Source organism: Oncorhynchus clarkii, chromosome 17, assembly GCF_045791955.1.
Source record: "Oncorhynchus clarkii lewisi isolate Uvic-CL-2024 chromosome 17, UVic_Ocla_1.0, whole genome shotgun sequence".
Classification (NCBI taxonomy): domain Eukaryota; kingdom Metazoa; phylum Chordata; class Actinopteri; order Salmoniformes; family Salmonidae; genus Oncorhynchus; species Oncorhynchus clarkii.
This window is the reverse complement of record NC_092163.1, coordinates 84,032,133-84,058,205: the sequence shown is the minus strand read 5'-3', so window position 1 is coordinate 84,058,205 and position 26,073 is coordinate 84,032,133. Positions and strand designations below refer to the sequence as shown.

Genomic DNA, 26,073 nt, shown 5'->3' with positions numbered 1-26,073 from the left:
GAGTCGAGAAACCTGCCTATTTTTTATCGAAAGTACATAATGTCACAATTCCACAGCTATACTACATTAAAGAGAGCATAGCTAATTATCTCACATCTTGTAAAATGTGGTGTACCACTTATTGACGAAAATCATGCTAACGTTGGGTTTTGGAGCATATTGAAGGAGAGATCGCGTTGTCCCAGAATTGTCGCAGAATCTCCCAGAATGCACCGCGAGGCCTATTGCAGACGCATATGCTTTATGGGTGTTAGTGAGATGCCCATCTCCTCAAGTAGTATCTCTGGACGGACTCAGACAGCTGCTCTGATTGGACTGGATCCTTCTCCAGGACAAGTCGCTCCTCCCACTCAGAGGACAGGTCAAAGATGGCGTCGTTGGGGTGTTTTCTTCGCCCCGGGAAGGTATTTATTAACTTTAAATCCATGTGCAGACAATGACCTATTTGTTCGGATGAGACAAACAAACGAGGCCTTTTGTGTGTTGCCTTGTGCAGAATGCCGTGTCGGTGGTCCTACGAAGGGAGTTCAGCAAGACACCTCCGGCTGCTGTGCAGGTGAGGGCTAGTTTCATCTTTGCTAATGGGTTGATCTAACTAACAACCTTCAACGTGTTTTCACTAGTTACCACAGGCAAAGTCAAAATGGTCTATATCGTAAAAATTCATGAAAACAAAAACGTGCCTTTTCCGTGTTAATGTGTTTTTAAATGTAGAAATGGGTGGGGTTTCTGACTTTGTGGCTTGCAGCTGTCAATGTTGTATACCCCAAAACCTGATATTTGCTTGTGTAATTGAATTGCTTGGACGGTAGCATGTACTGTCGATTCAAGTCATCATAACAAGTTGGCCAGCTCACGGCCTATGATGAACGTCTTATAGTCTTGTGCGATGTTAAGGCCTGACTGACCCATTAACAAGGACAGATTATTTTATGCTGGGCATACATACACTACACGATTTCGCCACATTTTTGCTATCCCAGACACATTTTCATGCTTCGGGATTTGCGTCGTTTGAGCGGGCCAAGGACTCGTGGATGATGCCTGTTCTGTTCTCTAGACCACCTGCGGAACGCGGTTGGGTAAGGACTAGTGTAAATAACCAATGGCATGTGAGACCAAAACAATGAAGGTGAAGAAGAAAGCAACAACACACACCGTGTGGACGGAGAGGGGACGGAGGGAGGACAGAGGGGGGGTGGAGGAGGACAGACAGATTGGTGGATAGAAGGGAAACGCCACTGACTTCATTATTACCTCTGCGTCCTACCATGACAGAAACCAAAAAGATAAAGTCTGGAATGAAAAGGCCTTCAGCAGTTGCGTGTGGGTGCATATGTCTATTTGATGTTATTGCACATAATGTGCTAGTAAAGCCAAGGGTTGGGCCAACTGTTGACCTACCCAGGGTTGGGCTGTTTGGGCACACCAAACCTTCGTCCGTGATTGGTCCACGATAGGGATTCTTCAATAAGTATTTGTTGTTCAACGAGCGACGATGTGTTTTCATGCACATTTTTTTTAATTGAAATACTGCACCAATCATCATCATGTAAAATTGCACAACTAAGATCTCCATGGAAAATATGTCAATGACAGATTTCTTGAATTATCTTAGATTAATTCTGACTCTTGAGGAAGTGAATACTGGTTACGGCGTCTCAAAATTGGACAAACAGTACTATTGCTGTTTTTTTTTTTTTTTTCTAATTTTTCAAGACAAGGTCTTAAGAGAGTATGGAGCACACTTGTTCGATTCAGCTAGCTGACAGCCTACCTGGAGCATTCTCACTCCTTAATGGGTCAATGGAATTCTGAGGGATAATGACTTGAATGTGAACTGCTGTCTCCATCGATCTCCGGTGGTGAGAGGAGGATATGTGTCTAGAGCCAGGATGTTAACTCACCCCAACTTTGTTTTTAAAGTGGCTTTGAGATGTAGCTTGTAATGAACATCTCTATATAAAACACATACAGTGCATTCGGGAAAGTTTCCAGACCCATTGACTTTTTAAACATTTTGTTACATTACAGCCTTATTCTAAAATTGATTGATTACTTTTTTTACTTCAATCTACACACAATACCCCATAATGACAAAGCAAAACAGGTTTTTAGAAATGTTTGCAAATGTATTTAAAATAAACTGAAATATCACATTTTATATAAGTATTCAGGCCCTTTACTCAGTACTTTGTTGAAGCACCTTTGGCAGTGATTACAGCCTCGTGTCTTCTTGGGTATGACACTACAAGCTTGGCACACCTGTATTTGGGGAGTTTCTCCCATTCTTCTCTGCAGATCCTCTCAAGCTCTGTCAGGTTGGATGGGGAGCGTCGCTGCACAGCTATTTTAGGTCTCTCCAGAGATGTTTGATCAGGTTCAAGTCCGGGCTCTTGGTGGGTCAATCAAGGACATTGAGACCTGTCCCGAAGCCACTCCTGTGTTTTGGCAGTGTGCTTAGGGTTGTTGTCCTGTTGGAAAGTGAACCTTCACTCCAGTCTGAGGTCCTGAGCACTCTGGATCTGGAGCAGGTTTTCATCAAGGATCTCTGTTCATCTTTCCCTTGATCCTGACTAGTCTCCCAATCCCTGAAAAACATCCCTACAGCATGATGCTGCCACCACCATGCTTCACTGTTGGAATGGTGCCAGGTTTCCTCCAGACGGGACGATTTCCATTCCGACCAAAGAGTTCAATCTTGGTTTCATCAGACCAGTGAATCGTGTTTCTCATGGTCTGAGAGTCTTTAGGTGCCCTTTGGCAAACTCCAAGTATGTGCCTTCTTACTGAGGAGTGGCTTCAGTCTGGCCACTCTACCATAAAGGCCTGATTGGTGGAGTTCTGCAGAGATGGTTGTCCTGGAAGTTTCTCCCATCTCCACAGAGGAACTCTGGAGCTCTGTCAGTGACCATCGGGTTCTTGGTCACCTCCCCGATCAAGGCCTTTCTCTCCTGAGTGCTCAGTTTGGCCGGGCGGCCAGCTCTAGGAAGAGTCTTGGTGGTTCCAAACGTCTTCCGTTATATAATGATGGAAGCCACTGTAGCCTTGGGGACCTTCAATGCTGCAGAAATGTTTTGGTACCCTTCCCCAAATCTGTGCCTCGACACCATCCTGTCTCGGAGTTCTACGGACAATTCCTTCGACCTCAAGTCTTGGTTTTTGCTCTGACATGCACTGTCAACTGTGTGATCTTATATAGACAGGTGTCCAAACAATTGAATTTACCACAGGTTTCTACATCTTGATTGGAGTCCACATCTCAAGGATGATCAATGGAAACAGGACCTGAGCTGTCATATCAAAGGGTTTGAAAAATTATGTACATATGGTGTTTTAATTTTAATACATGAGCAAAAAATTCTAAACCCGTTTTTGCTTTGTCATTATGGGGAATTATTTGTCGATTAAATTGTTTCTTTAATCCATTTTCGAACAAGTCTGTAAAGTAACAAAGTGGATAAGGGGTGGATACTTTCTGAATGTATTTTTTGTCTTTATTTCAGGTGAATGTCCGAGATGCCCTCAACCAGGCCATGGACGAGGAACTGGAGAGGGATGAGAGGGTCTTCCTTCTGGGGGAGGAGGTGGCTCAGTATGATGGAGCCTACAAGGTAAGAATGTACACTCATTATTAGGTACACCACCCCTTTCACCAAAATGGATCGCGAGTCATGTGGCCGTGGCTTTATATACATATATATATATATATATATATATATATATATATATATATATATATATATATATATATATATATATATATTAGTGACCTAAGTGACTTTGAGAGTGGTTTGATCGTCGGTGTCAGGCGTGCCGGCGACAGTATCTCAAAAACGTCCACCGTCCAACTTGAATGGTATTAATTTATTTTGGCTTGTGTATTCGTAGGTCAGCAGAGGGTTGTGGAAGAAATATGGAGACAAACGCATCATTGACACGCCAATCACAGAGGTGAACAAGACTGTTTATTTTGAAAGTTGTTTCTATGTTGTCAGTCTGGTCTCTTAAGGAATATAACGGATGCGTTTTCTCCCCTTATAGATGGGATTTGCTGGCATTGCTGTTGGTGCTGCATTCGTAAGTCAATTAGTATTATTATAATGGTATGTCCTATTCCTATAGAAAGTAACGTACAAGCGTCTCTTCACTAACCCTTTATATTGAGTGTGAAATGTAATAAAACACAAACGATTGAATATCTACATCTGATTTTGGTAGAAAGATGACAGCCTTCTCATCGTGTGCATGGGCCCTGGCCAAAGGAAGTGCGCTATATAGGCTGCCGTTTGAGAGTCCTCCATCATGCTGTGTTTCCAGGCCGGGTTGAGGCCAATCTGTGAGTTCATGACCTGGAATTTCTCCATGCAAGCCATCGACCAGGTGATCAACTCCGCTGCTAAGACCTACTACATGTCAGCCGGAGCCCAGCCTGTCCCCATTGTGTTCCGCGGCCCCAACGGCTCCTCCGCAGGTAAATTAGCAAACATCTATGCTAGTGTTTCCCAATACTGGTCCTGGGGTTTTTGGCCCTTTTGGTTCCCCAGGATCAGGATTGCATTGATCTATGCGGACTCTATGCTCCGTTCTGAGTTTTATTCTGGGAACGTCACCTTTGGGGAAACTTTATGTGCCTTGACTAAAACTTTTTTTAGATTTTTTTGTCTGCAGGCGTGGCAGCCCAACACTCCCAGTGCTTCGCTGCCTGGTACGGCCACTGCCCCGGTCTCAAAGTAGTCAGCCCCTGGAACTCTGAAGACGCCAGAGGGCTCCTTAAAGCAGCTATCAGGGACGACAACCCTGGTGAGCATTGAGTTGCGTCCCAAATAAACTGACCAAAAAAAAGAAACGTTCCTTTTTCAGGACTCTGTCTTTCAAAGATAATTTGTAAAAATCAAAATAACTTCACAGATCTTCATTGTAAAGGGTTTAAACACTGTTTCCCATGTTTGTTCAATGAACCGTACACAATTAATTAACATGCACCTGTGGAACTTACAGACAGTAGGCAATTAAGGTCACACTTATGAAAACTTAGGACACTAAAGAGGTCTTTCTACTGACTGATAAACACCAAAAGAAAGATGCCCAGGGTCCCTGCTCATCTGCGTGAATGTGCCTTAGGCATGCTGCAAGGAGGCATGAGGACTTCAGATGTGGCCAGGCCAATAAATTGCAGTGTCTGTACTGTGAGACTCCTAAGAAGCAAGAACTTGCAAATCTGGTACAGTTCATGAGGAGGAGATACACTGCAGTACTTAATGCAGCTGGTGGCCACACCAGATACTGACTTACTTTTGATTGTGACCCCCCCTTTGTTCAGGGACACATTATTCCATCTCTGTTAGTCACATGTCTGTGAAACTTGTTCAGTTTGTCTCAGTTGTTGAATCTTATGTTCATACAAATATTTACATATGTTAAGTTTGCTGAAAATATACGCCGTTGACAGTGAGCGAAAGTAGATTTTTCTCCTCTGAGTTTAGCACCCTATTCCACTACTGTTGACCAGGGGCCCGTAAGGCTCTACGAAGGGAATAGGGTGCTAATCGCCTTTTCATGTCTCCTCACATCCGCTCCTGTAGAACAGATGAGGGGAGTCACTGGCCATCTGCTCACGTCCTGTAGAGCAGATGAGGGGAATCACTGGCCATCTGCTCACGTCCTGTAGAGCAGATGAGGGGAATCACTGGCCATCTGCTCACGTCCTGTAGAGCAGATGAGGGGAATCACTGGCCATCTGCTCACGTCCTGTAGAGCAGATGAGGGGAATCACTGGCCATCTGCTCACGTCCTGTAGAGCAGATGAGGGGAATCACTGGCCATCTGCTCACGTCCTGTAGAGCAGATGAGGGGGATCACTGGCCATCTGCTCACGTCCTGTAGAGCAGATGAGGGGAATCACTGGCCATCTGCTCACGTCCTGTAGAGCAGATGAGGGGAATCACTGGCCATCTGCTCACGTCCTGTAGAGCAGATGAGGGGAATCACTGGCCATCTGCTCACGTCCTGTAGAGCAGATGAGGGGAATCACTGGCCATCTGCTCACGTCCTGTAGAGCAGATGAGGGGAATCACTGGCCATCTGCTCACGTCCTGTAGAGCAGATGAGGGGAATCACTGGCCATCTGCTCACGTCCTGTAGAGCAGATGAGGGGAATCACTGGCCATCTGCTCACGTCCTGTAGAGCAGATGAGGGGAATCACTGGCCATCTGCTCACGTCCTGTAGAGCAGATGAGGGGAATCACTGGCCATCTGCTCACGTCCTGTAGAGCAGATGGGGGGAATCACTGGCCATCTGCTCACGTCCTGTAGTGTAGACACATAAGTTCCTGTGCTGTAACCATGGTGACACCTGCTAATCAAAACCACGTTGTCTTGTATTTCTCCTCCGACAGTGGTGTTCCTGGAGAATGAGCTGATGTATGGTGTGCCTTTTGACCTGTCTGAGGAGGTTATGCAGAAAGACTTTGTCGTACCTATTGGAAAGGCCAAGGTGGAAAGACAAGGTAACTAGCAACCGCTGGAGAATTTAAATGTTCATGCAATATATATTTTTAAAAAAAGTTATGTTCATTGTACCCTCCCCTAGAAAAACATTGAGTTTATTGTTAATTTCATTGTGAGCGAGAGTTGGGGATTGATGGTTTGTCGATCAGACAGAAGCATGTCTGTTCTAGGAAATATATTCCCAAATGTATTTTATTTTCTGTTAAGCTGTGTGCACTGAACTGCCATTCATGATTGTTGCTGACACCGATGTTCAGATGAATTAAATAGTCCAAAGTGCACCACAGCAGCCTCAACTCAGACAGCAGTGTGTAGCTGTTGGTAAAGTCACTCAGGATGGAACTCAACTCAGACAGCAGTGTGTAGCTGTTGGTAAAGTCTCTCAGGATGGAACTCAACTCAGACAGCAGTGTGTAGCTGTTGGTTAAGTCTCTCAGGATGGAACTCAACTCAGACAGCAGTGTGTAGCTGTTGGTAAAGTCACTCAGGATGGAACTCAACTCAGACAGCAGTGTGTAGCTGTTGGTTAAGTCTCTCAGGATGGAACTCAACTCAGACAGCAGTGTGTAGCTGTTGGTAAAGTCTCTCAGGATGGAACTCAACTCAGACAGCAGTGTGTAGCTGTTGGTAAAGTCTCTCAGGATGGAGCTTTCCACTCCTACTGTTTTTGTCACCTATTTACCTAGTCATGTTATTGCACTAAACCAGACAATAGATGATATATTTACCTAGTCATGTTATTAAACTAAACCAGACAATAGATGATATATTTACCTAGTCATGTTATTAAACTAAACCAGACAATAGATGATATATTTACCTAGTCATGTTATTAAACTAAACCAGACAATAGATGATATATTTACCTAGTCCAGTAATGGTGTTATTAAACTAAACCAGACAATAGATCATCTATTTACCCAGTCATGTAATTGTGTTATTAAACTAAACCAGACAATAGATGACCTATTTGCCTAGTCGGCTTGTGTTTTAACTAATATTCCTCTCAGGATCCATTCCAGTTGGGAGAGCCATAGGAGAGAAACATGTCTTCTGACAAGCAGTCAATACACAACAATTCTTAATCCAATTGCGGGGAAACACGTTTGAAAATAGTTTTGTCCTTTGTTAGAAAAGAGGGGATCCCGGTTTTCCATCGTATGTTTCTACTCCTTCAGTTGTCTGTGTGGCATCGTTTTACAACCAGCGCTGCAAGCAGGGTTTAGGAGCGGCTGTGTACCAGGCCTCTTAAAGGGGCAATGGCGTCTTAAAAGGGCAGTGACATACTTTGTAATAGAAACTAATAATAATCAGGATGTTGGGGTAAATGGAGATGGACACACCCCATTCTTCAGCCATGTACTTTCTATGTCGCTATGCTGCTTGTTGGGCGACAGGTGATAATGCTTATTGCTAATAGCACATCTGATAATATAGACAACAAAGCTAAATGCATTGTCTGATATGTACAAATTTAATTTAACATCATTTTTACTGATTACATTTATTGGGCCCATTTCTGGAGGTGAAAATTATATTGTAGATGGTGTTAGCGTCATTTTATTTGAATTTCTTTTTTTGAAAGTCACCAGAACCGAGCTTGTCAGTCCCTGGACTACCTGAGGAAGGCGACTGGAATTGGTCCAACTTGGAGTTTTAATACATGTACAAAAATGATCCTCTTTCCTTAAAAGCAAGATGGCCGTGACTTTCTGACATGGATGGGGAAGTTAACTTGGCCCCAGAAAGTCCATCTGAGACTGAAGTTTCAGTTATGGGATTTTTATTTACCCCTGGAAACCTCAATAACCCAATCGCTCACAAATTAACTTAATGTCACAAATAATTAATTCAAGGTTTTATTTACTAGAATAAGTTGTAATATTAGGTAGTTAATGGATACAGTGCAGTTTGAGGTGAATCTCCAAAGTTGAATATGAATGGCTTCCGTACTCAACTCAAATACAAAAACACTTTCACAGGACTTTGAGAATTATAGGATTCGTATTCATTGAAAAAGAAAGTGTGAGAGGGCTACATTGACAGCTGTCACAACTGTGAATTATAGAGAGCTTCACCAAACAGGAATGGACAATGGGCTAGGCTGTCAGTTAGCATCTGTTGTGGACAATGGGCTAGGCTGTCAGTTAGCATCTGTTGTGGACAATGGGCTAGGCTGTCAGTTAGCATCTGTTGTGGACAATGGGCTAGGCTGTCAGTTAGCATCTGTTGTGGACAATGGGCTAGGCTGTCAGTTAGCATCTGTTGTGGACAATGGGCTAGGCTGTCAGTTAGCATCTGTTGTGGACAATGGGCTAGGCTGTCAGTTAGCATCTGTTGTGGACAATGGGCTAGGCTGTCAGTTAGCATCCGTTGTGGACAATGGGCTAGGCTGTCAGTTAGCATCCGTTGTGGACAATGGGCTAGGCTGTCAGTTAGCATCCGTTGTGGACAATGGGCTCGGCTGTCAGTTAGCATCTGTTGTGGACAATGGGCTAGGCTGTCAGTTAGCATCTGTTGTGGACAATGCCGGGACAGTATTGATCATGGGCTTGTAAATTATACCTGCGATCCCACTATTACTCAATGACTTCTACTTCTTTACAGACACACACACAATGCCCCTTTGCTATGGGTCATTTACTGGTATGCTGACGTTGCCTGCCCGGTTAGCTCCCGCTAGGATAGGATGAAGTCAAGGTCTGTTGTCCTCTTCTCTTGACAGTCGTGCTGAGGCCAAAAAATAGCTCACAGCCAAAGGAGCGAGACCAGCTCCGCTCTGGCCTCAGTCCAGGAAAGTAATGTCTACTAGTTTTTTTCCACCGTTTCTCTGATCCCACCCGGGATGTATTGTGAACTCGGTCCGTTGGTCTTGAGTGAGCAACAGTGCTCTCCGCAGATTCTCTGGGATGATTGATTCTGTCTGAGTAGGATAGGGTTTCGTCGGTAGGTGTTTGTTTTCCAAGGAGATGGAATTATTCAGTTCAACTTGGTGTGGACGCATCTCGAAGAAACTTGATCCCCGCGTCTGTTAGAGAATCTTGTAATTTATAGTGATACTCACAGAGGGCGGACTCTGATTAGGGGAACCCCACACATTTATGTTCAGAAGTGTTCGCAGAATGTTTCTACTGTACAGTAAACTGTTTGTCTCTAGGATGAAATGCGTAGCCTGCAGGTACCAAACAGTACATCCTCATTCTACCCCTTTTAATGACATAACAACCAGAAGAAAATGGTCACGTTATGCTTCATGTTATGCCAACATGTCATGCCAACATGTCCTCCAGTTTAATATATTGTTCATAAGGGTCACTGGGCTGTATTGGTGCCATTTCTTATGTTTAAAAGAGTAAAGGCCCTAGTTCTCTTCCTTGCAATACACTACCCTGGTTACTGCTCTTCCCCTGCAATACACTACCCTGGTTACTGCCCTCCCCCTGTAATACACTACCCTGGTTACTGCTCTTCCCCTGCAATATGCTACCCTGGTTACTGCTCTTCCCCTGCAATACGCTACCCTGGTTACTGCTCTTCCCCTGCAATACGCTACCCTGGTTACTGCTCTTCCCCTGCAATACACTACCCTGGTTACTGCCCTCCCCCTGTAATACACTACCCTGGTTACTGCTCTTCCCCTGCAATATGCTACCCTGGTTACTGCTCTTCCCCTGCAATACGCTACCCTGGTTACTGCTCTTCCCCTGCAATACGCTACCCTGGTTACTGCTCTTCCCCTGCAATATGCTACCCTGGTTACTGCTCTTCCCCTGCAATACGCTACCCTGGTTACTGCTCTTCCGCTGCAATACGCTACCCTGGTTACTGCTCTTCCCCTGCAATACGCTACCCTGGTTACTGCTCTTCCCCTGCAATACGCTACCCTGGTTACTGCTCTTCCCCTGCAATACGCTACCCTGGTTACTGCTCTTCCCCTGCAATACGCTACCCTGGTTACTGCTCTTCCCCTGCAATACGCTACCCTGGTTACTGCTCTTCCCCTGCAATACGCTACCCTGGTTACTGCTCTTCCCCTGCAATACGCTACCCTGGTTACTGCTCTTCCCCTGCAATACGCTACCCTGGTTACTGCTCTTCCCCTGCAATACGCTACCCTGGTTACTGCTCTTCCCCTGCAATACGCTACCCTGGTTACTGCTCTTCCCCTGCAATACGCTACCCTGGTTACTGCTCTTCCTTGGCTATTTGAAAGCCTGGCTGGTCATTCCCAGTAAAACATGCAGTTCACAAGGCGGTCTGCTGATTTGCAGAAGGAATCTGTTTTTTTCGGTCTCCTGACCCCCTCCTCCGGGCCACTCAGGTAAAAAAAAGCAGGCAGTTTATTTGTTCTTGTGATGGCTTGAAGGGGTCAATAACAGAACTGGAACTCTTGGCCTGGAATGTGCCACTTAGTCGTGGGTGGTGGAAAACAGAAAACTCTTAAGTTCAGTCGTAGGCTCTTGTTACAACACAGATATACAAAGCATTGTACACTACCCAACCATTTCTGCCTGTCTGTTTACTCCAGGAACCCATATCACTCTAGTGTCACATTCCCGGTGTGTGGGTTTCTGTCTGGATGCAGCGACTGTCCTGGCTAAGGAGGGGGTTGAATGTGAGGTGAGTGTCCTATTTATGGGGTCAACAATTAGATTTGTACTTGTTTTTATATAAACTGAACTTACAATGCCTATTTTTATTTTTTATTTTTTTTCGCCTTTATTTAACCAGGTAGGCTAGTTGAGAACAAGTTCTCATTTACAACTGCGACCTGGCCAAGATAAAGCACAGCAGTGTGAACAGACAACAACACAGAGTTACACATGAAGTAAACAATTAACAAGTCAATAACACAGTAGAAAAAAAGAGTCTATATACATTGTGTGCAAAAGGAACGAGGAGGTAGGCGAATAATTACAATTTAGCAGATTAACACTGGAGTGATAAATGATTAGATGGTCATGTGCAGGTAGAGATACTGGTGTGCAAAAGAGCAGAAAAGAAAATTGGGTGGGCTATTTACCGATATACTATGTACAGCTGCAGCGATCGGTTAGCTGCTCAGATAGCAGATGTTAGAAGTTGGTGAGGGAGATAAAAGTCTCCAACTTCAGCGATTTCTGCAATTCGTTCCAGTCACAGGCAGCAGAGAACTGGAAGGAAAGGCGGCCAAATTAGGTGTTGGCTTTAGGGATGATCAGTGAGATACACCTGCTGGAGCGCGTGCTATGGGTGGGTGTTGCCATCGTGCCCAGTGAACTGAGATAAGGCGGAGCTTTACCTAGCATGGACTTGTAGATGACCTGGAGCCAGTGGGTCTGGCGACGAATATGTAGCGAGGGCCAGCCGACTAGAGCATACAGGTCGCAGTGGTGGGTGGTATAAGGTGCTTTGGTAACAAAACGGATGGCACAGTGATAAACTGCATCCAGTTTGCTGAGTAGAGTATTGGAAGCTATTTTGTAGATGACATCGTCGAGGATCGGTAGGATAGTCAGTTTTACTAGGGTAAGTTTGGCGGCGTGAGTGACACACTTTGTTGCAAAATAGAAAGCTGACTCTAGATTGGATTTTAGATTAGAGATGTTTGATATGAGTCTGGAAGGAGAGTTTACAGTCTAGCCAGACACCTAGGTACTTATAGATGTCCACATATTCTAGGTCGGAACAATCCAGGGTGGTGATGCTAGTCGGGCGTGCGGGTGCAGGCAGCGAACGGTTGAAAAGCATGCATTTGGTTTTACTAGCGTTTAAGAGCAGTTGGAGGCCACGGAAGGAGTGTTGTATGGCATTGAAGCTCATTTGGAGGTTAGATAGCACAGTGTCCAAGGAAGGGCCAGAAGTATACAGAATGGTGTCGTCTGCATAGAGGTGGATCAGAGACTCACCCGCAGCAAGAGCAACATTGATATATACAGAGTCGGCCCGAGAATTGAACACTGTGGCACCCCCATAGAGACTGCCAGAGGACCGGACAACATGCCCTCCGATTTGACACACTGAACTCTGTCTGCAAAGTAGTTGGTGAACCAGGCAAGGCAGTCATTAGAAAAACCGAGGCTACTGAGTCTGCCGATAAGAATACGGTGATTGACATAGTCGAAAGCCTTGGCCAGGTCGATGAAGACGGCTGCACAGTACTGTCTTTTATCGATGGCGGTTATGATATCGTTTAGTACCTTGAGCATGGCTGAGGTGCACCCGTGACCGGCTCGGAAACCAGATTGCACAGCGGAGAAGGTACGGTGGGATTTGAGATGGTCAGTTTGTTTGTTGACTTGGCTTTCGAAGACCTTAGATAGGCAGGTCAGGATGGATATAGGTCTGTAACAGTTTGGGTCCAGTAAGCATTATCACCTGTAGCCCAACTGTTAGATACGAATGGTGCCGGAGTGGGTGGCTCCCGTTTTTATGGGCTACTAACAAATTGTGCTATTTTTATTTTTTGCATTGTTTTAACTTTATTTGTACATACACTCAGGTTGGAGTCATTAAAACTCGTTTTTCAACCACTCCACAAATTTCTTGTTAACAAACTATAGTTTTGGCATGTTGGTTAGGACATCTACTTTGTGCATGACACAAGTCATTTTTCCAACAATTGTTTACAGATTATTTCACTTATAATTCACTGTATCACAATTCCAGTGGGTCAGAAGTTTACATACACTAAGTTGACTGTGCCTTTAAACAGCTTAGAAAATTCCAAAAAATTATGTCATGGCTTCTGATAGGCAAATTGGCATAATTTGAGTCAATTGGAGGTGTACCTGTGGATGTATTTCAAGGCCTACCTTTAAATAATAGTATGCAAGTATAAACACCATGGAAGCTGTCATGCACCACGTCTGCCTGTGTGTCTGCCTGTGTGTCTGCATGTCTGTCTTTCTGTCTGCTGTGTTTGTGTGGGTTTCCTGTCGGCCTGCACGCACGCACGCGCGCACACACACACACACACACACACACACACACACACACACACACACACACACACACACACCAACGAAAGCAACCTTTGCAACTACATTAGCCTCAAAGTGCTATCGGCATGGCACAAGTAATTGTTCCAACAATTGGAAAATTCCCGAAAATGATGTCATGGCTTTAGAAGCTTCTGATAGGCTAATTGACATCATTTGAGTCAATTGGAGGTGTACCCGTGGATGTATTTCAAGGCCTACCTTCAAATTCAGTGCCTCTTTGCTTGACATCATGGGAAAATCAAAAGAAATCAGCCAAGACCTCAGAAAGAATTGTAGACTTCCACAAGTCTGGTTCATCCTCGGGAGCAATTTCCAAAATACTGAAGGTACCACGTTCATCTGTACAAACAACAGTACGCAAGTATAAACACCATGGGACCACACAGCCATCATACCGCTCAGGAAGGAGACGCATTCTATCTCATAGAGATGAACGTTCTTTGATGGGACAAGTGCAAATCAATCCCATAACAACAGCAAAATACCTTGTGAAGATGCTGGAAGAAACAGGTACAAAAGTATCTATATCCACAGTAAAACGAGTCCTATATCGATATAACCTGAAAGGCCGCTCAGCAAGGACGAAGCCACTGCTCCAAAACCGCCATAAAAAAGCCAGACTACGGTTTGCAACTGCACATGGGAACAAAGATCGTACTTTTTGCAGAAATGTCCTCTGGTCTGATGAAACAAAAATAGAACTATTTGGCCATAATGACCATCGATATGTTTGGAGGAAAAGGGGAGGCTTGCAAGCCGAAGAACATCATCCCAACCGTGAAGCACGGGGGTGGCAGCATCATGTTGTGGGGGTGCTTTGCTGCAGGAGGGACTGGTGCACTTCACAAAATAGATGGTATCATGAGGACGGAAAATTATGTGGTTATATTGAAGCAACATCTCAAGACATCAGTCAGGAAGTTAAAGCTTGGTCACAAATGGGTCTTCCAAATGGACAATGACCCCAAGCATACTTCCAAAGTTGTGGCAAAATGGCTTAAGGACAACAAAGTCAAGGTATTGGAGTGGCCATCACAACGCCCTAACCTCAATTTGTGGGCAGAACTGAAAAAGCGTGTGCGAGCAAGGAGGCAAACAAACACCAGCTCTGTCTGGAGGAATGGGCCAAAATTCACCCAACTTATTGAGGGGAAGTTTGTGGAAGGCTACCCAAAATGTTTGACCCAAGTTAAACAATTTAAAGGCAATGCTACCAAATATGACTTGAGTGTATGTACACTTCTGACCCACCAGGAATGTGATGAAAGAAATAAAAGCTGAAAATCATTCTCTCTGCTATTATTCTGACATTTCACATTCTTAAAATAAAGTGGTGATTCTAACTGACCTAAGACAGAATTTTTACTATGATTAAATGTCAGGAATTGTGAAACTGAGTTTAAACTTCCGACTTCAACTGTATGTCTCTTATGACCAAAAAGTTTCTGGATATCAGAGCAGTGATTACTCACCTCTTTAACCAGTCGCTCACAAAGGATATACTGCTGCTCCCAGACCAGGGGACATACTGCTGCTCCCAGACCAGGGGACATACTGCTGCTCCCAGACCAGGGGACATACTACTGCTGCTCCCAGACCAGGGGACATACTACTGCTGCTCCCAGACCAGGGGACATACTGCTGCTGCTCCCAGACCAGGGGACATACTGCTGCTGCTCCCAGACCAGGGGACATACTGCTGTCGGAGTGCCTTGTGAGAATTCGTCGGAGAGTGGGTAACCCGCCTCTACCATCCGACCTATTGGCCAACGTGGAATCGCTGGAGAATAAACTGGATGAGTTCTGTTCGAGACCATACTACCAACTGCAATGTCTCATGTTTCACCGAGTCGTCGTCATTGAACGACAACATGGATAATATACGCTTGGTTTTCCGGCAAGACAGAACAGCTACCTCCGGTAAGACGAGCGGAAGTGGTCTGTCTATTTGTCAATAACAGCTGGTGTGCGATATTGAGGAAGTCTCAAGGTGTTGCTCGCCTGAGGTAGAGTACCTCATGATAAACTGTAGACCATACTATTTACCAAGAGAGTTTATCTATATTTTCCATAGCTGTCTATTTACCACCACAAACGAATGCTGGCACTAAGACCGCACTCAACCAGCTGTATAAGGCCACTCAACCAGCTGTATAAGGCCACTCAACCAGCTGTATAAGGCCACTCAACCAGCTGTATAAGGCCACTCAACCAGCTGTATAAGGCCACTCAACCAGCTGTATAAGGCCACTCAACCAGCTGTATAAGACCACACTCAACCAGCTGTATAAGGCCACTCAACCAGCTGTATAAGGCCATAAGCAAACAAGAAAATGCTTATCCAGAAGCGGCGCTCCTAGTGGCCGGGGACTTTAATGCAGGGGAACTTAAATCAGTTTTACATTTCTACCAGCATGTTACATGTGCATCCAGAGGAAAAAAAACTCTAGACCACCTTTACTCAACACACAGAGATGGATACAAACCTCTAGACCACCTGTACTCCACACACAGAGATGCATACAAAGCTCTCCCTCGCCCTCCATTTGGTAAATCTGACCATAATTATATCCTCCTGATTCCTGCTTACAAGCATTAAACCAATGCAGGAAGCACCAGTGACTCACTCAATATGGAAGTGGTCAGATGACGCGGATGCTAAGCTACAGGACTGTTTTGCTAGCACAGACTGGAATATGTTCCTGGATTCATCCGATGGCATTGAGGAGTACAGCACATCAGTCACCGGCGTCATCTCTAAGTGCATCGATGACGTCATCCCTACAGTGACCGTGCATTCAAAGTATTCAGACCCCTTGACTTTTTCCATATTTTGTTATGTTACAGCCTTATTCTAAAATGTAGTTAAAAATATATATAATAATCCTCAATCTACACACAATACCCCATAATGACAGAGCGAAAATGGGTTTTTGGACATTTTTGCAACTGTACTAAAAATAAAAAACATACATTATTTAAGTATTAAGATCCTATGCTATGACACTCGAAATTGAGCTCAGGTGCATCCTGTCTCCATTTGTCATCCTTGATGTTTCTACAACTTGATTGGAATCTACCTGTGGTAAAATTAATTGATTTTGACATAAACTGGTCTATATAAGGTTCCACCGTTGACAGTGCACGTCAGATCAAAAACCAAGCCATGAGGTCGAAGGAATTGTTCATAGAGTTCCGAGACAGGATTGTGTCGAGGCACAGATCTGGGAAAGGGTACCAAAACATTTCTGCAGCAGGTCCTTAAGAACACAGTGGCCTCCATCATTAAATGGAAGAATTTTGGAACCACCAAGACTCTTCCTAGAGCTGGCTGCCCGGCCAAACTGAGCAATCAGGGGATTAGGGCCGATGGTCACTCTGACCGAGCTCCAGAGTTCTTCTGGTGAGATGGGAGAACCTTCCAGAAGGACAACCATCTCTGCAGCACTCCACCAATCAGGCCTTTATGGTAGAGTGACCAGACGGAAGCCACTCCTCAGTAAAAGGCGGGCTGTCCCCAGGTGGTAAGGGTAGGTAGCAACACGTCTGCCACGCTGATCCTCAACACTGGGGCCCCTCAGGGGTGCGTGCTTAGTCCCCTCCTGTACTCCCTGTTCACCCATGACTGCATGGCCAATACGACTCCAACACCATCATTTACCAACGACACAACTGATCACCGACAACGATGAGACAGCCTATAGGGAGGTCGTCATTGTCGGACAACCACCTCTCCCTCCGTGTCAGCAAGACAAAGGAGCTGATCGTGGACTACAGGAAAAGGAGGGCCGTAGTGGAGCAGGTTGAGAGCTTCACGTTCCTTGGTGTCCACATCACTGACAAACTATCATGGTCCAAACACACCAAGACAGTTGTGAAGAGGGCATGACAATGCCTATTTCTCCCCCAGGAGACTGAACAAATTTGTCATGGGTCCCCAGATCCTCAAACTTCTACAGCTGCACCATCGAGATCATCCTGGCTACCCGGACTATTTGACCCCTTTTCCCCTCCGCTGCTGCTACTTGCTGTTTGTCTGCATAGTCACTTTACCCCTAACGACATGGACATATTACCTCGACTAACCTGGACCCCCTGTATATAGCCTTGTTATTTTCTTTTTACGTTTTCTTAACTGCATTGTTGGTTAAGGGCTTGTAAGTAAGCATTTCACTGTAAGGTCTACATTCGGCGCATGTGACAAATAACATTTAATTTCGGGAGGTATTCACACCCCAAAATTTAATTGATTTGAAAAAATATATAAATAAATGAAAACTGATGTCTTGAGTCAATAGGTATTCAACCTAAGTTCAGCAGTAAAAAAAATATTTAATCCATTTTGAATTCAGGCTGTAACACAAACAAAATGTGGAATAAGTCAAGGGGTGTGAATACCTTCTGAAGGCTCTGTACCAGTCAAGGGGTGTGAATACCTTCTGAAGGCTCTGTACCAGTCAAGGGGTGTGAATACCTTCTGAAGGCTCTGTACCAGTCAAGGGGTGTGAATACCTTCTGAAGGCTCTGTACCAGTCAAGGGGTGTGAATACTTTCTGAAGGCTCTGTACCAGTCAAGGGGTGTGAATACCTTCTGAAGGCTCTGTACCAGTCAAGGGGTGTGAATACCTTCTGAAGGCTCTGTATCAGTCAAGGGGTGTGAATACTTTCTGAAGGCTCTGTACCAGTCAAGGGGTGTGAATACCTTCTGAAGGCTCTGTACCAGTCAAGGGGTGTGAATACTTTCTGAAGGCTCTGTACCAGTCAAGGGGTGTGAATACCTTCTGAAGGCTCTGTACCAGTCAGGCTCTGTACCAGTCAAGGGGTGTGAATACCTTCTGAAGGCACTGTACCAGTCAAGGGGTGTGAATACCTTCTGAAGGCTCTGTACCAGTCAAGGGGTGTGAATACTTTCTGAAGGCTCTGTATCAGTCAAGGGGTGTGAATACCTTCTGAAGGCTCTGTACCAGTCAAGGGGTGTGAATACCTTCTGAAGGCTCTGTACCAGTCAAGGGGTGTGAATACCTTCTGAAGGCTCTGTACCAGTCAAGGGGTGTGAATACTTTCTGAAGACTCTGTACCAGTCAAGGGGTGTGAATACTTTCTGAAGGCTCTGTACCAGTCAAGGGGTGTGAATACCTTCTGAAGGCTCTGTACCAGTCAAGGGGTGTGAATACCTTCTGAAGGCTCTGTACCAGTCAAGGGGTGTGAATACTTTCTGAAGACTCTGTATAGGTAATTGAAATCTTTTTGTGTTTTAAGTTCTGTAGACCATTGATGCATAGCACCTTTAAACAATCCCTGGAATGAGGTTTGAGTCAACGAGTGTTTTTGAAAACGTACAACATTTCTAAAGTATTGTTCTGTGCCCTCGTAGATGGTTAACCTGTTCTGTCCCCTCGTAGGTGGTTAACCTGTCCTGTCTCCTCCTCCCTAGGTGGTTAACCTGTTCTGTCCCCTCCTCCTAGGTGGTTAACCTGTTCTGTCCCCTCCTCCTAGGTGGTTAACCTGTTCTGTCCCCTCCTCCTAGGTGGTTAACCTGTTCTGTCCCCTCCTCCTAGGTGGTTAACCTGTCCTGTTTCCTCCTCCCTAGGTGGTTAACCTGTCCTGTCTCCTCCTCCTAGGTGGTTAACCTGTCCTGTCCCCTCCTCCCTAGGTGGTTAACCTGTCCTGTCTCCTCCTCCCTAGGTGGTTAACCTGTCCTGTCTCCTCCTCCCTAGGTGGTTAACCTGTCCTGTCTCCTCCTCCCTAGGTGGTTAACCTGTCCTGTCTCCTCCTCCCTAGGTGGTTAACCTGTCCTGTCCCCTCCTCCTAGGTGGTTAACCTGTTCTGTCCCCTCCTCCTAGGTGGTTAACCTGTCCTGTCTCCTCCTCCCTAGGTGGTTAACCTGTCCTGTTTCCTCCTCCCTAGGTGGTTAAACTGTCCTGTCTCCTCCTCCCTAGGTGGTTAACCTGTCCTGTCTCCTCCTCCCTAGGTGGTTAACCTGTCCTGTCTCCTCCTCCCTAGGTGGTTAACCTGTTCTGTCTCCTCCTCCCTAGGTGGTTAACCTGTCCTGTCTCCTCCTCCCTAGGTGGTTAACCTGTCCTGTTTCCTCCTCCCTAGGTGGTTAACCTGTCCTGTCTCCTCCTCCCTAGGTGGTTAACCTGTCCTGTCTCCTCCTCCCTAGGTGGTTAACCTGTCCTGTCTCCTCCTCCCTAGGTGGTTAACCTGTCCTGTCTCCTCCTCCCTAGGTGGTTAACCTGTCCTGTCTCCTCCTCCCTAGGTGGTTAACCTGTCCTGTCTCCTCCTCCTAGGTGGTTAACCTGTTCTGTCCCCTCCTCTTAGGTGGTTCTGTCCCCTCCTCCTAGGTGGTTAACCTGTTCTGTCTCCTCCTAGGTGGTTAACCTGTTCTGTCCCCTCCTCCTAGGTGGTTAACCTGTTCTGTCCCCTCCTCCTAGGTAGTTAACCTGTTCTGTCCCCTCCTCCTAGGTGGTTAACCTGTTCTGTCCCCTCCTAGGTGGTTAACCTGTTCTGTCCCCTCCTCCTAGGTGGTTAACCTGTCCTGTCCCCTCCTCCTAGGTGGTTAACCTGTCCTGTCCCTTCCTCCTAGGTGGTTAACCTGTCCTGTCCCCTCCTCCTAGGTGGTTAACCTGTCCTGTCTCCTCCTCCCTAGGTGGTTAACCTGTCCTGTCTCCTCCTCCCTAGGTGGTTAACCTGTCCTGTCTCCTCCTCCCTAGGTGGTTAACCTGTCCTGTCTCCTCCTCCCTAGGTGGTTAACCTGTCCTGTCTCCTCCTCCCTAGGTGGTTAACCTGTCCTGTCTCCTCCTCCCTAGGTGGTTAACCTGTCCTGTCTCCTCCTCCCTAGGTGGTTAACCTGTTCTGTCTCCTCCTCCCTAGGTGGTTAACCTGTTCTGTCTCCTCCTCCTAGGTGGTTAACCTGTCCTGTCCCCTCCTCCTAGGTGGTTAACCTGTTCTGTCCCCTCCTCCTAGGTGGTTAACCTGTTCTGTCTCCTCCTCCTAGGTGGGTAACCTGTCCTGTCTCCTCCTAGGTGGTTAACCTGTCCTGTCGTCTCCTCCTAGGTGGTTAACCTGTCCTGTCGTCTCCTCCTAGGTGGTTAACCTGTCCTGTCGTCTCCTCCTAGGTGGTTAACCTGTCCTGTCCCCTCCTAGGTGGTTAACCTGTCCTGTCCCCTCCTCCTAGGTGGTTAACCTGTTCTGTCTCCTCCTCCTAGGTGGTTAACCTGTCCTGTCCCCTCCTCCTAGGTGGTTAACCTGTCCTGTCCCCTCCTCCTAGGTGGTTAACCTGTCCTGTCCCCTCCTAGGTGGTTAACCTGTCCTGTCTCCTCCTCCTAGGTGGTTCTGTCCCCTCCTCCTCGGTGGTTCTGTCCCCTCCTCCTAGGTGGTTCTGTCCCCTCCTCCTAGGTGGTTCTGTCCCCTCCTCCTAGGTGGTTCTGTCCCCTCCTCCTAGGTGGTTCTGTCCCCTCCTCCTAGGTGGTTAACCTGTTCTGTCAAGTCAAATCAAATCAAATTTATTTATATAGCCCTTCGTACATCAGCTGATATCTCAAAGTGCTGTACAGAAACCCAGCCTAAAACCCCAAACAGCAAGCAATGCAGGTGTAGAAGCACGGTGGCTAGGAAAAACTCCCTAGAAAGGCCAAAACCTAGGAAGAAACCTAGAGAGGAACCAGGCTATGTGGGGTGGCCAGTCCTCTTCTGGCTGTGCCGGGTGGAGATTATAACAGAACATGGCCAAGATGTTCAAATGTTCATAAATGACCAGCATGGTCGAATAATAATAATAAGGCAGAACAGTTGAAACTGGAGCAGCAGCACGGCCAGGTGGACTGGGGACAGCAAGGAGTCATCATGTCAGGTAGTCCTGGGGCATGGTCCTAGGGCTCAGGTCCTCCGAGAGAGAGAAAGAAAGAGAGAAGGAGAGAATTAGAGAACGCACACTTAGATTCACACAGGACACCGAATAGGACAGGAGAAGTACTCCAGATATAACAAACTGACCCTAGCCCCCCGACACATAAACTACTGCAGCATAAATACTGGAGGCTGAGACAGGAGGGGTCAGGAGACTGTCCCCTCCTCCTAGGTGGTTAACCTGTTCTGTCCCCTCCTCCTAGGTGGTTAACCTGTTCTGTCCCCTCCTCTTAGGGGGTTCTGTCCCCTCCTCCTAGGTGGTTAACCTGTTCTGTCCCCCCCTCCTAGGTGGTTAACCTGCGCACCATAAGGCCCCTGGATGTGGACACCATTGAGGCCAGTGTGATGAAAACCGGCCATCTGGTCACAGTGGAGGGGGGCTGGCCCCAGTACGGAGTGGGGGCTGAGATCTGTGCCAGAGTCATGGAGGGTACGTTGAAGTTCTCTTGTATTGTACATTACGGCTACGTTTTCGTAGTGCGATATGAAATGTACCGTAGTGGAAGAGGCGAATCGAGAGATTCCTCTGATGATGAATCATTAATGCTCAGGGTGGGGACTGACGACCCATCTCTACGGCCTCTGATGATGAATCATTAATGCTCAGGGTGGGGACTGACGACCCATCTCTACGGCCTCTGATGATGAATCATTAATGCTCAGGGTGGGGACAGACAGCCCATCTCAGGCCTCTGAATGATGAATCATTAATGCTCAGGGTGGGGACTGACGACCCATCTCAGGGTGGAGGGACAGACAGCCCACCTCAGGCCTCTGAATGATGACTCATTAATGCTCAGGGTCGGGACAGACAGCCCATCTCAGGCCTCTGAATGATGAATCATTAATGCTCAGGGTGGGGACAGACAGCCCATCTCAGGCCTCTGAATGATGACTCATTAATGCTCAGGGTCGGGACAGACAGCCCATCTCAGGCCTCTGAATGATGAATCATTAATGCCCAGGGTGGGGACAGACAGCCCATCTCAGGCCTCTGAATGATGAATCATTAATGCTCAGGGTGGGGACTGACGACCCATCTCAGGCCTCTGAATGATGAATCATTAATGCTCAGGGTGGGGACAGACAGCCCATCTCAGGCCTCTGAATGATGACTCATTAATGCTCAGGGTGGGGACTGACGACCCATCTCAGGCCTCTGAATGATGAATCATTAATGCTCAGGGTGGGGACAGACAGCCCATCTCAGGCCCCTGAATGATGAATCATTAATGCTCAGGGTGGGGCCAGAGGACATTTCAGTTAAATGCGTTGTTGTACATCTGACTCAGTATCCCCTTCAGCTTTCCTTGTCCTCCGCTGGCCTGTCTCTTTAACTGAAACGCTCATTAGCTCTTGGAGTCCCATGCAGGAAAAGCTAGACTAGAATAGGTTGCTGGACATTATTTTTGTTAGCGTTTCTTATACCAAGAGACTATTGGAAGAGGGATGCACGCTCTTGTTTGCTGAATGTTAAATACAGCAGCCAATAGAACTCCTGGGTAGTTTGAAGGAAGAGAGAACGCGGTAGGCTATATCAGTTATTACGCGATAGGCTATATCAGTTATTACGCGGTAGGCTATATCAGTTATTACGCGGTAGGCTTTATCAGTTATTACGCGGTAGGCTTTATCAGTTATTACGCGGTAGGCTATATCAGTTATTACGCGGTAGGCTTTATCAGTTATTTAGTGTGTTCAGAAAGTATTCAGACCTGGACTTGTTTTAAACATTACAGCCTTATTTTAAAATAGTTTTTTTCCCTCATCAATCTACACACATTACCCCAAAATTACAAAGCAAAAATGTTTTTTTTTTTTTAATACATTTTTGCAATGTGTTAAAAATAAACTGAAATCACATTCTGTAGATTGATGCGGGAAGAAAATGATTTAATCAATTTTAGAATAAGGCTGTAACGTAGCAAAATGTGGAAAAAGGGAAGGGGTCTAGAACCTTCCAGAAGGACAACCATCTCTGCAGCACTCCAGCAATCAGGCCTTTATGGTAGAATAGCCAGACGGAAGCTACTCATCAGTAAAAGCCACATGACAGCCCACTTGGAGTTTGCCAAAAGGCACCTAAAGGACTCTCCGACCATGAGAAACAAGATTCTCTGGTCTGATGAAACCAAGATTGAACTCTTTGGCCTGAATGCCAAGCGTCACGTCTGGAGGAAACCTGGCACCATCCCTACGGTGAAGCATGGTGGTGGCAGCATCATGCTGTTGGGATGTTTTTCAGTGGCAGGGACTGGCAGACTGGTCAGGATCGAAGGAAAGATGAACGGAGGAAAGTACAGAGATCCTTGATGAAAATCTGCTCAGGACCTCCGACCGAGGTGACAATTCACCTTCCAACAGGACATCGATCAGAAGCACACAGCCAAGACCACGCAGGAGTGGCTTCGGGACAAGTCTCTGAATGTCCTTGAGTGGCCCAGCCAGAGCCCAGACTTGAACCCGATCTAACATCTCTGGAGAGACCTGAAAAATAGCTGTGCAGCGACGCTCCCCATCCAACCTGACAGAGCTTGAGAGGATCTGCAGAGAAGAATGAGAGAAACTCCCCAAATTCAGGTGTGCCAAGCATGTAGTGTCATACCCAAGAAGACTTGAGGCTGTACTCGCTGCCAAAGGTGCTTCAACAAAGTACTGAGTAAAGGGTCTGAATACTTATGTAAATGCTATATTTATTTTTTGCAAGCAATTCTACAAACCTGTTTTTGCGTGGTCATTATTGGGTATTGTGTGTAGATTGAGGGGGGAAATAATTGAATAGATTTTTTGAATAAAGTTGTAATGTAGCAAAACGTGGAAAAAGTCGAGGGGTCTGAATCCTTTCTGAATGCACTGTGTGGATGGGTTATGTCGTTGCCTTCAAACCGAGTGAACAGAGCTTTATGGGCAGTTTTCCCAGATCACTCCGGCACGTTAGGCTTAATCTGTATCTGGGAAACAGCCCATAAAGCAACCTGAAGTTGTATTATGCTAATTGTAGGAATACATACATGGGTGTGTGTTTTTCTGAGAGTTATGACTATTTAAAAACACACACAGACAAGTCATTCTCAGGTTTATGTTTAACAACGATCTGTCCTGTTTCCAGGCCCAGCCTTCAACTACCTGGATGCCCCTGCAGTCCGCGTGACCGGTGTCGACATCCCCATGCCCTACGCTAAGATCCTGGAGGACCACAGTGTACCTCAGATCAAAGACATCATCTTCTCAGTCAAGAAGGTCTTGAATATGTAAACATACCAAATGTCTCCCTCCGACCCCTCCGTTACTTGCAGACCAACCTTATTTACCTTCTCAGTATTTACTTATACAATAGTAAGTACTGCAGGAAGTACTTATTCCCCCCCCCCCCCCCCATGTCAATTTACCCCCCCCCCCCCCCCCCCCCCCCCCATGTTAATTTACCCCCCCACCCTCCCATGTCAATTTACCCCCCCACCCTCCCATGTCAATTTAGCAGTAAATATACGCACATCGCTACGGGAACATTGTCCTTATTCAGATACATTAATACCTACAATTACTTGCTCTTCTGTTTCCTGATTGGATGGGGGACAAAGAAGATGGTGATGTCAAGTAAACCAAGTCATCTAGTAGGGATCTGTCATTGATCCATTGGTGAAAAGAAACTCTCTCTAAGAAGAAGAATACATTGTGGATTGTAAAGGAAGTGTATTTCTTATTGTAACATCAGACTATTTTATTGCTATAAATTGCTCTGTTACAGAAATAAAATTCCCATTTTATCAGTCTTGAAATATTGCTGTTTTTAATCCCAAGCATAAGCTCTGGATAAGAGTAGCAGCTAAATGACTAAAATGATAAATGTAAGTGCATGGTGATTACATTGAACGACTCGGGACAAATGGATTTTCACTTACAAGCTAATCCAGCCCAGGATCTAGCTGTAGTTCAAATGTGCAAATATCTTTGTAGACTAGGTGTTACACGTCCGTCAGTGCGGAAGGGGAGGTGTCATGCAAACGCAACGGAATGCCCGGGACACAAGCTACTAAATGCTGTAATGAGCGAGGACCTAGGAAGAATAAGGCCTCGACCTCGACGATCTCCCTTAAGCCCCGCAATGAAGATGGTAAATTATACAAATGGTCAAAATTCATAACATAATTCATTTTATTTAGAAACTGTTAGTTGACTTAGAATTTTGTTTAACAAAAAAGGAAAAAGTGAATAGCACAAGTATTATAGCATTGGCCATTAACCTCATTAAAGGGAGTAATACCAATAAAATGAATGATTACACAGTAATACCAATAAAATAAACCTGTATCATTCTACTGTTTAATATTGATAATTATAAAATACACTTTAGGAAACATTGAAATCCCATTGTTATTTCGTACTGCAGGATGTTCAGTAGTTTTTTCATATTGGACATGCATATTGGCCTCATTGTAAATAAGAATTTGTTCTTTACTGACTTGCCTAGTTAAAAAAAAAAAAGGCATCTTACAAAATGTCTATTATGTCACAGTGAAAGGGGGAAGGGGTCCATGTGTAGACTCAAGGACCAGAGGAGCCAAGGTAGGTGGCAATGAGCAGGACCCACGGTTGGAGAAAAACAATTATTCGATTGATTTCCGATTAAACATTTCAGGATACATGGCTTGTCTTGAAAAACAGTTGTCC

General features: G+C 45.7%; 1 protein-coding gene across 1 annotated transcript; it reads left to right on the top strand.

The window, feature by feature from the left end:
* Nucleotides 1-321: 321 nt before the first annotated feature.
* Nucleotides 322-24,764, top strand: LOC139369961 (pyruvate dehydrogenase E1 component subunit beta, mitochondrial-like). The gene is made up of 11 exons (XM_071109245.1): nt 322-404; nt 497-556; nt 3,507-3,614; nt 3,892-3,954; nt 4,045-4,080; nt 4,321-4,474; nt 4,672-4,803; nt 6,400-6,510; nt 11,040-11,131; nt 21,691-21,832; nt 24,512-24,764. Exons 1-11 carry the CDS (start codon nt 369-371, stop codon nt 24,655-24,657), a joined length of 1,080 nt encoding a protein of 359 aa, XP_070965346.1. The 5' UTR covers nt 322-368; the 3' UTR covers nt 24,658-24,764.
* The last annotated feature ends 1,309 nt before the right edge of the window (nt 24,765-26,073 follow it).